The sequence below is a fragment of the Chaetura pelagica genome, unplaced genomic scaffold, assembly GCF_000747805.2.
Source record: "Chaetura pelagica isolate M959 unplaced genomic scaffold, ChaPel_1.0 scaffold292, whole genome shotgun sequence".
NCBI classification, from domain to species: Eukaryota; Metazoa; Chordata; class Aves; order Apodiformes; family Apodidae; genus Chaetura; species Chaetura pelagica.
Window position 1 is genome coordinate 119,617 of NW_009952374.1, and position 14,397 is coordinate 134,013.

Sequence of the window (14,397 nt, forward strand, 5' to 3'; positions counted from 1 at the left end):
ACAAATGTTCAGGTGCACATCTTTCCCTCCCTTTCCCATGGTAGGTTCTGATCCTGCTGCCCCAGCTTGATTGGTTTTGTGTCATCCAGCAGAAATATTCATTAGCAACACGTCTCAACCCTTCAGGGAGAAGCACTTTCCCATAAAACCCCAGGCTCAAACTGGGAAAAAGGATGGGCTGCTGGGAATGATAATAATGCCCATGTTTATCATCACAAGGAGCTTCTGACAAGCAAACCCTCAGTTATTACATCAGCTTGTGCACCTTTTCTCTCTTCCTGAAGTCTCCAAGTGCTTCACAGTGATTCACAAACTTTTATTTGGTGGCTTATTCAGCTTTTTTATGGGACATGCTGCTGGGGTTTTCCACCCTGGATCACAACAAAACCAGGAAAGTCTATCAGTTTTTCCTCTGGAAATACAAAATGTCACTGGTTCAGTCAATAGGACAAACACTTCTTCTTTACAGGAAGCTTTTTAAGCTACTTCTACAATTATTGTTTGAGACACATTGAAAAAGTCATGTTTGAATGGGCTGCCTTGAAATGCATAAAGGGAAACTTTTGATCAAGAAGAAACTGCAGGGGGGAACTGGATCCATTTCTTGGATTTATTTCCCAGCTTTAGAATAAAAATTGGTAAATAGTACCCAGAGAATCACAGAGTCACAACATCACAGGATCACAGAATTGTGGAATCACAGAATCACTGAATGGTCAAGGCTGGAAGGGACTTCAGGAGATCATCTAGTCCAACCCTTCTGTCAGCAGGATCCCCTAAAGCAGGTCACACAGGAACACATGCAGGCAGGTTTTGAATGTCTCCAGGGATGAAGACTCCACAACCCCCCTGGGCAGCTTGTTCCAGTGCTCTGTCACCCTCAGAGTAAATAAATATTTGCTTATATTTAGGTTAGATCTCCTATGTACCAGTTTGTGACCATTGCCCCTTGTTCTGACACCTTGGCTAAAGAAGACAGTGTCCTTCTCTGCCAGCATAACCCCTGAAACAAAAGAATTCCAAATCCCAGACTTGGAGGCACCATTTCCCATGCTCACCTCCACTGGTCTTCCAGTGACTCCCATGCCCAGTAGCTCAGTACCAGGGCTCAGTGTATAACTAAGCCCCTGGGAGACCAAAACCAAGACTGATTGACATTGGACTTGGGAAAACAGACATGCTTTGGGCGAAACCAGCCAGGTGAGCTTCCTGCCTGCCAGCCTGGAGAGCTGTAGGCATGAAAAAAACATGGCACAGGCTTTGGTGAGGCTAAGAAAGTGTGTGTGGAAACCCAGCCAGCTGCTGCACCTGGGCTGTTGTTGCCCAATGCAACATGCATGACACAACTCAGCTCTCGGCTTGTGGAACAAACATACCTTGTGACATTCCTCATCCCAGAGCCAGCGTGGGGCCAGCCCTGGGAGCACAAGCTGTTTTTTTCCTTTTCCATGGGACCAGCCCCAAGGACATAAACCTGAAGCAGGGAGGACTAAGAAGGGAGTCTGCTCGTTGTGGTGACGTCAGCTCCTTGGGGAACTTGTTCCTCTACAGATCCCAATCCAGGCTGGAGCTGAGCTCTCCTCCATCACCCTGAAAGAATCCACCCAGAGGATCAACAGGAGGTGGAGGGTAGGAAAGCATATAAAGGCCCCTGGGAGAAGCTCTTTCTTACTGCCCTGGCTGTACGGTTCTGCTCTCAGCATGAAGACACTTCTTGTTGGACTCCTGCTTGGTCTGGTGTACACGGAGTTGGGTAAGACACAACATTCCCAACAATGCAGGGACCCCCTGGGAAATGCCTGGAAGGGGAGGGGAAAGACATCAATGCAGAGAGACCTGGTCATCCCTAGGGAGGGGCTATAATGTCTTTTTATATTTAAGAAAATCCATGAAGAGGGTGAACAGAGAAAGGGAATATTCATTCCTTGTGGGGTGAGCTGTGACACCTGATGGAAAGCAGTGCATAGGTGGTCACTTGTCACCTGTCCCTTCCTATACTGCACCCCAGGATGGAGGGGACAGACACTGCTTAGTAAGACTAAGGTATGACTCAAAGACACATGGCACAGGGCAGTACAGGCACAGGCAAGGATTTGAACCAACAGCCTCTACTTAAGCTGCAAACCTGTCCCCTCAGGAATGGGATATGTCCATCCTGAGCTCCTGCCATCCCTCAGACTTTCTGAATGGCTTCTGGAAACCAGAGGGTGAGGCTTCAGTAGATACATGGCTGAGAAGATGAGGAAAAACTTCAAAGATTTTGGAAACATTCATTCAGCCACCGTCTCCAGAGTTTTCAACAATTTTTAGAGATCAGGATAAAAGTGGAGATAGGCAATTCTCCTGGGTCTGTTTAGGTTTGTTCTCTGATGGGTCTGGGTCTTGGGTAATCTGGTAGCATGGTCTGGTGATCACTGTGTTCTGACTCCATCTATTTGTGACCCCTTGGCCTGGGGCAGAGTCATCCCTCAGGTGATTCAAACTCAGTGGGTTTTAACCTACAACCCATGGGTCCCAGAGACCCTCAAGCTGCTTTTACAGGACTCTGAAAGATCTCAAAGGAAAAGCAGCCTTGGCAGGGGTTGAACATCTCCACCTGGAGGTGTTGCTACACGTAGACCATTCAAAGGGTTGCAAATAGAAGGCTGAAAAGCTTATTCCTTCCAGTTCTTTATGCATGGAAGTTATGAGGGTCTCTTCTTCAGGCTGCATTGCTTTTTTTTAACCCCCATAGCCTCATTACTCCTTCTACCTGTCTCTAAAGGAAACCCAGCTGCTGACTGAAGGACACTCTTTGGGTCAAACCCACTTCAGGGCTGAACCAGGGCAGGTGCAGTTACTTCTATACAGCTGTTACTTTTTTTTTTTTTCTACATTTCAGTACCTGCTGGGTTTAGTTTAGGTTTTTTTTCTCTTTGTTTCAAGATATTTTACAGGCAATATATTATGTGTTGCTTTTCCTCTTTCTGGGTCTAGTCCTGTTCTGGGTTTACTGGGCTTTCTGAGGAGCTGACAGCAGGTTTTCTCACAGGTATCAGAGCCCACCATGGAAATAGAGAGGCATGATCATTGTTTTTAGTTGAGATGGAGGCAGAAATGCCTTTTCTGGGAGGGTCCAGTGGGAAGCATCTTGTGTAGGCACAGCTGAGGAATGTACCTGTGACCCTTCATCTTCCAGAGACTTGATATCAAAGGGTAGAAACTGCTGTGGGACAGTGATGAGTGGTGAATGACTGGCCTCAGATCAGGACACAGCACCATTCTCTAGATTAAGCTCTTTTCTCTGGTCCTTTTGGTTTTGTTTTTTTCTCTTTCCATTGCAACCTTCCTACAAAACCAGTGTCCTCTGAGTGACCTACCTAGAGCCAGGGAAAGAAGAGGGGGCTGAGGGTTTTCTTCCTTAAACCTGCTGGAAGTAACTCCCTTGAAGCCCATGGCACTGTCCTGCTCAACCACGAAGCTGGTGAGGTTTGGAAACCAGCTCAACCCAAAGGTTGCAGACCAGTTTCTCAGATGTTTTATCTAGCACTGCTCCTTCCATGCTTTTAGCCAGACACACACTCACTACCATCCATGTTCTCACATTGACTATGTGATTATTTCTCTCTCAGTGGGCTCTACATGTTGAAATGTAAAACAACCTCTTTGGGGGCATTTGGAAGGGATCTAATTGGGTTGGGTAAACAGGGAGGACTGCACTGCATCTGTCTGCAGAGGATATGGCTACAAAAACACCCCCACTGCCCACATTGACAAGTCCTTCCTACCTCAGCAGCAAGGAGGAAGGCTTTTGCATCTTGCAGGCTTCACAGCTTTTTTCCAAAAGAGGTGCTAAGAGAAGGAGATGGTCTCAAAAAATTATTCCAGAGTGAGTTGTTCAGACAGAAAGCTCCAAAAATGTTCATCCTTATCACGAAGGCCCAGAAGTTTCTCTCTTCACAGCAGATACTGAGGAGCTGGAACATGAAAACAGAGTCTCTCTGCAGTTGTACCAATAGATGGCAGTGGACACATGTGGGTGGCTCTTCAGCTGCCCTGTGTTGGTAGGAGGCTGATAGAGTAGAAAATATCAAACCAGGCTGGTTTCTGTCATCAAGCCACACAAGCAGGACTCCAGGACTGATGCACACTCAGGATCTGCTGGCTGAGGGTGCTCAGGTCTCCTGCCGAGACCTTTGAGCAAGTGCTGTGAGCAATGCTTGGGTATGTAAAGGTGTCCCTGTGTCAGCAGGCACCCAGCAGCAGCTTTGTTGCACCATGTCTCTTAAAAGGCAGCAGTAGCCCCTGATGGAAGTGGTTTTTAGGCCGCATTCAGCCCGCAGGATCTCTGAAATGTAAATTCTGCTCTCAGTTATGAAGGTCTGCAGAAATCCCTCTAAAGGAGCACAGTGGGACTGTCACTCTGCATGGAGGGCTGGGGGAACTCCAGCCTTTTGGTGCTGGGGAATGCTGCTCTCCACAGAAGGAGCTGTTTTGCTCTTGGTTACAGCACCTCTTACACAGGATGCAAAGATCCTACCAAAACTGCTCAAGCAATAGGTCCCTCTAGATCCCAACATTTTTTGGGCTGCTGAGCCCCCAGGGTAGTGATCACATTCCATACCCACACCACCAGCCTTGTCCTTTGGTGCTGGGCTTTGGTCTTTCTCCCTGACATATCCAAGCTTTGCCACTGCCTCCAGTTGTGCTTAGTTTCTTGGTGAAGGGAAGGTGGAACACTGACCATCACTTAATCCTCACCAGACTGCAAAGAAGCTGCAGCTTTGCTGTCTGTCTTTGATGTTGCAGCCACCTCAAATACATTTTGTTCCCTTCTGCAGCCCAGTCTTTACGATGCTACACGTGCAAGGAACCAACAGACATTGCTCAGTGCACAAAAGTCACCCTGTGCCCCCCAAAAACCACCGTGTGCACAACAACTCTGCACTCTGTAGACACAGGTAAGTTTCTTTGCTTGCTGTGAGAGTTTGTGAAGAAAGATGCATCCTTTCTGGGCCAAATTCCCTCATGAACTTAAAATCATAGAATCAAAATCACAGCATCACAGAATCATAGAACCACAGAGTCATAGAATGGTTTGGGTTGGAAGGGAGCTTTGAAGGTCATCCAGACCAACCCCCTGCAGCAAGCAGGGACATCTTCAACCAGATCAGGCTGCTCAGAGCTTCATCCAACCTGGCCTTCAACACTTCCAGGGATGGGGCATCTACCACTTATCTGGGAATCCTGTTCCTGTGTCTCACCACCTCAGCCTAAAAAATATGTTTCTAACATCTAGTCTGAATTTACCCTTCTTTTGTTTAAAACCATCACCTTGTCCTATCACTACAGGCACTGCTAAAAAAATCCCTCCTCATCTTCCTTATAAGCCCTTTTTAAGTACTGAAAGACCACAAGATCTGCCTGAAGTCTTCTACAGGTTCAACAACCCCAGCTTTCTCAGCCTGTCTCCATAGCAGAGGAGCTTCAGCCCCCTGATCACCTTCATGTCCCTCCTCTGGACCCTCACTGACATCTACCTGTCTTTCATATTCTAAGGACTCCAGAGTGGATTACAGGAGCAGAATTACCTCTCTCAAGCCACATATCTTCTCTCTCCCTCTTCCAGACCCAGCTTGGTTTATTTTTTCTCCCTTCTTTTCAGAATCCAGGTGGAGTTACCCAACTTTAGAGCAGGGAGGAGAGAGATGCATCAGATTGCAAGGCTCGTAGTGAAGCACACACAGCACCATCCTGCTTTCTTCATCTGTTTTCCCTCTCCTTGCCCCTATGGCGTTGTTAAGACCTGAGTAGGGCAACCCAGGGAGATTCAGATCAGACCTCCTTGCTTTCTAAATCCCTTCTCAGAGAGGAGCCCAGGTGTGGCTGGATCCAACCTTTGCATCAGACCTGCCCCTTCCAGGGAGAGTGATTAAAATGTCATGGTCCAAGGTAAAGGCTCAACCATCCAACACCCCTTGATCAGATGAAGGTGAAAGACACTCAAGGTCTGGATTTGTGTATTAGATTTTCTTTAAGCTATAGAAGGAATGTGGATACTTCAATTATTATTTTGGGCTGCACAATCATAAAGGCTGACAATTAGATCCCCAGAGCACAATACAGATATGATTCAGCTGTACAACCTGAGAAAAAAACAAAACATGGTTAGAATTACTAAATGATGATAGGAAGGGAGAGAGTAGGAGAAGAAAAGTTTAGAGAGGTAGATAACAGGAAGTCACCAGTCCTGGCTCCAGCCTTGGGCCAACAGGGCAGTTGGTGTCAGTGGGGCTCCCCAAGCCCACCAGTGCAGCCCCTGTTTGATAGACCTAGTTTCCTTGTTTCACAAGGGGGAGCAAGAGCCTTTGAGTCATAAGTCTGAGCAGCTGGGGTGGACCTGCCCCCTCTGCCCTCCATCCTTATCTCAGTTACTGCACATGCAGCCTCAGGCCACATACAGACCAGCAGTGCAGTCTCCATCCTCTCAGGCAAGCCCCTTGGGATGCAAACGAGACTTTGTTTAGGGGTTACAACGGGGTTTCAACACCAGTTCCAGTAAGTATAGATCCTGATGGCTGGTACCTCACAGCCCTTATGGACCCTGAACTTATACATATATGCAAATCTATCACAGAAACACAGAGGATCTCTCCCTGTTTACAGACTCTTCCACTTAGCATCAAGTGTCCAACTGGTGACCATGCCAGCATCACACCAGTGCTCCTTGGTTCTGCCACCTTCTGTGCAGAGCCATTGCAGAAGAACTCACCTGAACAAAATATAAAGGGACTTTTGCCCCTTGTCCATACTAAAATAAATTAAGAAGGAGCAGAAAGGAGAGAAGGAGGCAGCAGAAAGAAGAAGCAGACCTGTAAAGAGCCATCTGGATTGCAGGCACCTGTGGATTAGTGATGCTCAACTCCTTATTTGCCTTTATTTACCTGTATACACTTTATTTGTAAGTCCCTTCCACTGCACAAAGTGTTTCTCAATGCCAGCTGTCTGCACCTTCCTTTACCATGTCCTTCTCTCTTTTCCTTCCCCCTCTCTCCATTCTGTGTGTTTCAGGTTACCCCTTTTTTGGCAACATCACTGTGACCAGAGGCTGTGAGGAGGAATGCATCTCCTATAACGGGATAGGGGCATCCAAACCCAAGTCATGCTGCTACACTGACCTCTGCACTGAGGATGCCAGGAGCAGAAATGGGGTGGGAAGAAGCTCTGCAGCTCTGGGTCTGATGACCATGGTTGTGGGCACATTCCTCCATTGCACTCTGTAATGCCACACCTGCCCGTGTCCCTGCCAAAACATCTCCACTCCTCTCTCTGCCAAGCTGCCTCATGAACTCTTAGATGCCTTGGAAACAACCTTCTTCACTCATGTGTGGCTTCACCCACCTTCAGAGCTGTGAATTCAAATGGATTCAAGACAAGAGTTTGGACATCAGGATCTAAAACTCTCCAATGTCCAGCTTTCACCCATTCAGCAGATGTCCCTTCAGCTGCTTCTGTCCCCCAGGACCCACAGCTCTCCCTACAGCTTTCCCCTGTGGGGACCAGTAGTGAATGAAGTGCTGCAACATGAGGCAGCAGGAGGGCCTGGGCTGTGCCATCAAGGCTGGCTTCACCCTCAACAAGATCAAGGACTCTTGTTTTTTTCCCCCCCTGTCTCCTCAAGCTCCCACTCAACCTTTGTCTGTGGGTTTCTATTCGGTTCCTGTGCACAACTCTCAAAAAACCCTGCAACCTACCATTAGGGTAATTTCCTTTCCATTTTCAGTGCCACCTCCTGGGGCAGGGCAGCAGGTGGACGTGGGTCACTGCTCACTGCCTGGTCAGCAGTGTGGTTTGCAGGTGCAGAGAGCTGGCACTTCATTCTGTCTACAATTAATCCATGGAATGAGTTCAGAAGGGCTCAGCCTTCATGTGTTGAGATGGGATGTGTGTGTATCAAGCTCAAAATACATCCTGGACTGACAAACCAGGCCAGGTTAGACATACAAAAGCAAATCTGGGAGCTTGGCTGGTCAAAACACTTAGCAGCCCATTGCCTGAGCTCAGGATTTCCCTTCCCAGATGTTTTACAGACTATTTCAAACAACTTCTGTTGTTCTGACCTCCCCCTGCCCTTCACAGCAGGGAATGCAGGAAAGGTGAAGTGATGATCATCCCAGCCCCTCAACTCTGAGAAATGCCAAGGGTTTCACTCACCCACACAGCACAACTGGGGCCCAGCTGGGGGTTTGCTGCTTTCTCCCTGGGAGCAGCTGTAAGACTGGTTTTGTTGCCCTGTCTGCTGTAAATCCAGATGGAGTCAAAACAGATACAACTGTGCTCAGCTCACAGCCCTCTCTGGTGTGCAAGAGCCAGGGAACCTGCCACTTCCTCAGTTCCCATTGCCGGGGGAACAACCTGCAAGAGCAAGGGCAGAGCAGGGCATGGGTACCTCCCATGCACCATCCTCTTGGCAAAGTCATTTTTTTCTCTGTTTCCATAATACATTCGATAGGAAAATAAAGGAATAAACAGGGGGACATGTTTTCTTCATTGCACAGAGGTGGTTGTTTCTCAGGGTCTGTCTCAGAACCATTACAAGAAAACTCTGACAAGCCACCTCATTCCTTGGCAGAGGGGCCCATTCCAGCCTGCAACTCAGGAAGCTGATGAGCCCCTTTGCTTTTTGTGGGTTTTTTTTTGGAAGTAAAATGCTCTGTGCTTCACTAAAACAGCCACAGCTTCTCTGAGACACCCTCTCAATGCTGAGGTCTACAGGAGGGAAAAAATACCATTGAGAGGAAAATGATTTGGAACAACTCAAACACTGACGTCACATCCACCTTCGCAGACACAGAGCACCAGCCTCTGCTTCCTGCTCCTCTGTTCTCTGCTTCCCTGCTCCAAAAACAGTCTGATGTGTTGGGCCAGAAGCAAAGCACCATCTCTGCCATCCTTAGGTCAGATGGCCTTTTCCATCCTGGATTCAAGCTCTGCAGTAAGTCAGCATTCCCAGTGGCATTTCCACCCTGGCAGCAGGTTCCTGTGTTGTCCTAACAGGGGCTGAACTTCCCTCCATCTATTGCAGATGCAGATGGGGCAGGGACTGGATACAGAGGGACTGGGAGGTGAGGGTTCCCTTCTGGGTGAGAGTCAAGCAAATAAAGTTGGATCCTCCAGTTTTCAGCTTGAATCATCTTTCTTGTATCTTTCTTAGCCCAGAGAGCACAGAGCACCACAGGCTGCAGGGGGGATATGTCTCTTGTTGGCTTTCTGCAACTCCCAAACTGTCCTGTGCCAGAGGGGAAAACTGGCTGAAGGAGGCAAGCAAGGAAAGCAAGCAAAAAAACCTCCTTGGAAGAGCTAGATTTAAGGATATCCCTGTTGGAAAAGGAGGGGGTGAAGGGCAGCAGAAGGGTAAACTACTGCCCAGAAGTTAGAGAAGTCTGATCTAGGGCACGAAGAGAGAGAACTGGGGGTTTTCTTAGGGCAGCTTCTCTTGCAGCAGGTGAAGAGAAAAGCAGCTGAGCTCAGCACAGCAAAGCAAGCAGACAACTAGGAGAACCATTTGGGTCTGCTCTGTGTTGCAAAGCTGCTGCAGGTAGGGACCACTGACCCCCTTGTGTCACCAGTGCTGGCTGGGAACATCCCTCATCACACTGGGCTGTGGGTCTCCTGCCACCTGGGAATTGCCTGTTGATGTGGCTCCAGGGCCAGAGCAGTGAGTTTCTGTTGCAGCCAAAACAGAGTCAAAGGAAGGGTTTGTAATATGTTCCTCATCAGGTGAGGAGAAAAGCTCTTCACACAGAGCATCAGGGGTACAAAAAGTCCTTCCTCTTTAATATTCATCTCTTCACACTGTGTCAATCAGGCACTGGCTGAAGGGCTGTCAGTGGGAGCCCTTGCAAAGTTAGATGTGCTGCTGCTTTGGGTATTGCTTTGATTTATTTTTGCTGTTTGGTCCCTAGAAATGAAAACCCAGCAAGAACCACTGCCCCAGCACATGCAGGACCCTGCCAGGGGATTCAAAGAAGTTGGCAGCCCTTTACATCACCAGGTCAAGTGGACTTACTGAGGGAGAACTTGAAATTTAGGCTGAATAAAATAGAACAGAGAGAGATGTGTCTCCAAAGGGCCATCAAAACTCTTGCAGCCTCTCAACCCTGCAAGATGAGGCTTCATAGCATCCAGTGCTGCTGTTGCTGTGTTGAAGGATTTGACCTGCCCCTCTCAGGGCTTGTTTATTCCAGCAGTCATTCTGTGCATGCCCAGAGAAATTTTCTCCAAAATTGAGGGCACTCCTCGGTGTCTTTTGCTTTATCTGGTCAAGAAGTTGCCTTTTCCATCACCTTCTAGCCTTTCTGTAAAGGAAGGGCAGCTCTACAGATGTGCAGCCCTGCAGATGTGCAGTCCTGATGTGCATCACCTGCTTTCAGCTGCAAATCTGTAAATGCTTTTGTCCACCTAGAAATGAAAGAGTAAAGCATGACAGAGACTAAACTCTTGGGGAGGTGTTTACAGATATTCAAACTGTTGAGTCCCACCTCCAGCCAACCAGCAGTGTGTTATATCGACCTTGCATGACTTTTCCTGATGGGCCCCAAAAGTCTTGAAGGTGGAGATTACATTTCAAAGGACAGTTCCTCCTCTGGAAACATCATGATCCACCTGGATCAGGAGCCAGATTCAATCATGCTGCTTTGACTTGGGCAAGATTCCCACAAAAGCATCACTGGTGCTGTGGGAAAGCAAAGTTACACAAAGAAGCATGATTAGAAAACTGAAGTTTCCAGTAGGAATCATTGGTTGCTGCTTTTCACAACAAGATACTTGTAACATCAGGTGTAGCCATGAGTGATGGTTGTTATCCTGGCATGCCCTGACCCCAGGCTGCCTCAAGCTGTAAGGTGGGAAACACCAGGAGCTGGTTTGCTGTTTGATTTCTTTCAATTATATATATATTAGGTCATCTTTGGGAGGGAGAGGGGGAAAAAAAAGCCCATACAGACTTCTTAGAAGGTTCATTAATCCAGCTGGGCATGAAAGAAAAACAGAGGAGACTAGGACAGAAATGCTTGCAGAACTCCAAGAGAAGAAAAAGGAAGAGGATATTTTTGCAGCCCAGACATTTAATGTAAAACAGAGCCCTGATGTAATCACAGACAGAAAGAACTTGTAGTTCTTGCTAAAAATACCTATCTAGAATATAAATATACATGTAGCTGCAAGGCTTCTGGAGATATCTGCCCCAGTCTTATATTTACAGATAGGGATTTAAATGTTTAATAGTGCACATTCAAAAGAAAGTCACTTCATCTGAAGTAGTTATTAATTATAGAATGTGCTTGGCAGGACTGAAGTGCAGCAGGAGGGATATCATTTTCAATACCACTCTCAAATCAATCCTCATCTCCAACCTATCATGAGTAATTATTTCTTTTTTCCTTCTTAAAATAGATCTATTTTTCCATGTTAGGCCATAGATGACTTGGAATGGCTGCTTCTGACACACCTACACAGCCTCCCTCAGATGGCTTCACTGCTCTCCTGCACGACTCTCACATTCTTAATTCCAGGGGAATATAAAGATGAAGCCTCTTTGTTCAGTATGGCCCGAGGTCTGAGAACAAGTCATACCCCTTAAAAATGATGTGAAAGGAGATTTTAGGTTGACTGACGTGGATACATTTAGGGGGCAGGGAGACAAGCTCAGCATCATGGTTGGTATCTTAATTTAGTCAAGTCATTTAGGGTCACTTGAACTCAAGAGGGATGCTCAGAGTGTTGGAAAAGGATGAGGCAGATGGTCTGTGTGAGCATCAACTGCCTTCCAGGCATGATTTCATCCCTGATCCCTGGGGCTACAGTTTGCCACAAGGTTTTAAAAAAGCAGAAAATGTGTCAATTCATCATTTTGTGCCATATTTGTGACTGGTATGGATCCCCAGCCCCTTTCCCAGTCAGCCCCCATTGAACAGCCAGGGATTGTCCCATTATTCTGGGCATGGTCCTGCAACACCTTCAGTGCTGACTGAGCTTGAAGTTCTGGAAACACTTCATGAATGTAGGTAAGGACATTGTGACTTGGGGTGAACCAATTTTGCCCTAGTCCTTGGTGGACAAACTGCTGAAATCTGTGTTGATACGGGATGTTAAAGTCAACCAAAAGCCACAGCACATGACATCTATGGCTCAGGGTTCCAAAAGTCTAACCCAGTCATCTGGACAGGAACATTACAAGCTCCCTTTGGTCAGCAGGTCTCTGAATACAAGATGTGAACATATTTTTCAGGTCTTCAGACCATTTCCCCCCATGGCAAGTGCAATTTGATGTCCCCCCAGTCACATCAGCAATGGCAAAATGGCATTGAAGCTTCGTCCAACTGCTACTTTTACACAAAGCTTTACCCAGGACCAGTCTTTTTGAGCAGAAAACCTCACTCCTGCCTTATCATCACCCATGGTTGGGACTGGAATGACCATTTCTTCATCTCCTTGCAAAATGATTTAGTTTTGCCCAATCATTTGGGAATGAGATGCAAAAAGGCTGTGTGGAAATGGAGATGGAGAGATGTGAAGGTGCTGATGTTGGTGCATTTGCTTCTGCAAGTACCTTTGGACTTCTGAGGAGGGGAGTGAGGAGCACCTCCATGCTTGGGGAAAATTTTGCAGCTTCTTTAAGCCCTGCTGCAGTGCATGGATCTTCACTGCTCAGCTGGTTCTCCAGACAAGGCACAAACACAGGCTGTGGCAACAACACTTTCTCACTTGCCTAAGTGAAATCCCGGCGTGGGTGGAACTTTGCCAGTCGAAACTCTTCCCCAGGCAGTGTCAGGGTTTCAGGGGGTGGCTGTGAGGCAGCAGTGATAGGAGATGCTTGAAGAGGGTTGTGCCACCACTCCCAGCAAGGAGAGGAGCACCAGCCCATAGCAGGCAGCAGGCTCTGGATTCCCAGTTGCACCAGGACACTCCCCATGGGCTGTGAGTGGCAGAGCAGCAAAGCCTCCTTATCACAGAATCAAAGAAGGGGTTGGGTTGGAAGGACCTTAAAGATTATAAAATCATAGAAGCATAGAATGGTTCAGGTTGGAAGGGACCTTAAAGATCACCAGGTTCCACCCTCCCTGATATGAGCAGAGCCCAATAAACCAGATTGCACAAGGTTACACATCCAACCTGGCTTTGAGCACCTCCAGGGAGGGGATGTTCCACAACCTCCCTGGGCAACCTATTCCAGTGCTTTACTACTCTCATAATGAAGAATTTCTTCCTGGTGTCTAACCTAAATCTCCCCTCTTTCAGTTTAAAACCATTACCCCTGGTCCTATCAACCACACCCTTGCAAAAAGTCCCTGTCCATCCCTCCCATAGTCCCTCCAATAATGGAAGGTGCTCCAAGGTCTCCCTGCAACCTTGTCTTCTCCAAGGTTGAACAACACCAACTCTCCCAGCCTGAGTCCATAGGGGAGCTGCTCCAACCCTTTTATCATCTCCATGGACTTCTCTGGACTCATTCCAAAAGTTCCATGTCCTTCTTGTGCCATGGATCCCAGAACTGGACACAGCCCTGCAGGGGGGTCTCAGAAGACTCAAGTAGAGGGAGAATTCCTTCCCTCAATGTGTTTTGATGTAGCTCTTCACCATGGATCCTTTGAAGACTTAACAAGGGCTGAGCTCTCTTGAGTCCCAGTGAAGACTTCAGCAGAGTTTCTTTCATCTGAATATTTCCTTTTCTGAAACCCACAAGGACTTCACAAACTCCAGCCATGCAGTGAATTCAAACCAGCAGCTGTATCTTGTCACCTGTAGAAATCCAGGGTCACACGAGCTGTGTCCTTACAAAGAGACAGGACCAAGATTCTCCAGAATTTGTGTTTCATGGTTCCTGACCATTGCTCATCTCTTGGCTCTGGGCAGAAAGGACACAGGGGAAGAGTTGTTCTTAATGTAGACAGCTGTAGCTGTGCTTGAAGATGCCATCCAAAGCTGAAAGAGAAACAAGCACCCAGGAGGTAGTGACAGACTCTGATGAACTTCCAGCACAGGAGGGAAGTCATGCTGGTGCTCCTCACCAGTTACCTAGCTGAGCTACCAGCAAGACATCTAACCTCTGCCCCAGAAAATCAGGGGTTTTAAACAGACTTCTACTGGTCACCAGCCATGGCCACCTTGGCAAGGAGGTCTAGTTTACTTTTGCCTTTGGGGAATGAAACTCAGAGGTGGGTTTTTTTACCTCCTGATGTCCTCAAATCATGGTAGGGTTTTCTGCAAGCTCCTTTGTGCTTGTGCAACTCTGTGTGAACTTTTAGATGTCAGGAGCACATGTAAAAGGGTCTCCTAAGCTTGTAAGACTCAACCTATGTCCTTATTTTTCTTATCACTGCTTTGAAGAAGAAAAATTATTCTGTGTTTGCAGTTCTG

General features: G+C 47.4%; 1 protein-coding gene across 1 annotated transcript; it reads left to right on the forward strand.

Annotated features, from left to right (window-relative positions):
* The first annotated feature begins 1,701 nt into the window (after positions 1-1,701).
* Positions 1,702-7,262, forward strand: LOC104398092 (secreted Ly-6/uPAR-related protein 1-like). The gene is made up of 3 exons (XM_010008135.1): positions 1,702-1,753; positions 4,821-4,940; positions 7,051-7,262. The coding sequence occupies exons 1-3, from the start codon at positions 1,702-1,704 to the stop codon at positions 7,260-7,262; spliced, it is 384 nt and encodes a 127-aa protein (XP_010006437.1).
* The last annotated feature ends 7,135 nt before the right edge of the window (positions 7,263-14,397 follow it).

Coding starts and splice junctions, on each gene's coding strand:
- LOC104398092 (XM_010008135.1), top strand. CDS start 1,702: ATGAAGACACTTCTTGTTGGACTCCTGCTTGGTCTGGTGTACACGGAG. Junction 1,754..4,820: donor TCTGGTGTACACGGAGTTGG/GTAAGACACAAC, acceptor TCCCTTCTGCAG/CCCAGTCTTTACGATGCTAC. Junction 4,941..7,050: donor TCTGCACTCTGTAGACACAG/GTAAGTTTCTTT, acceptor TGTGTGTTTCAG/GTTACCCCTTTTTTGGCAAC.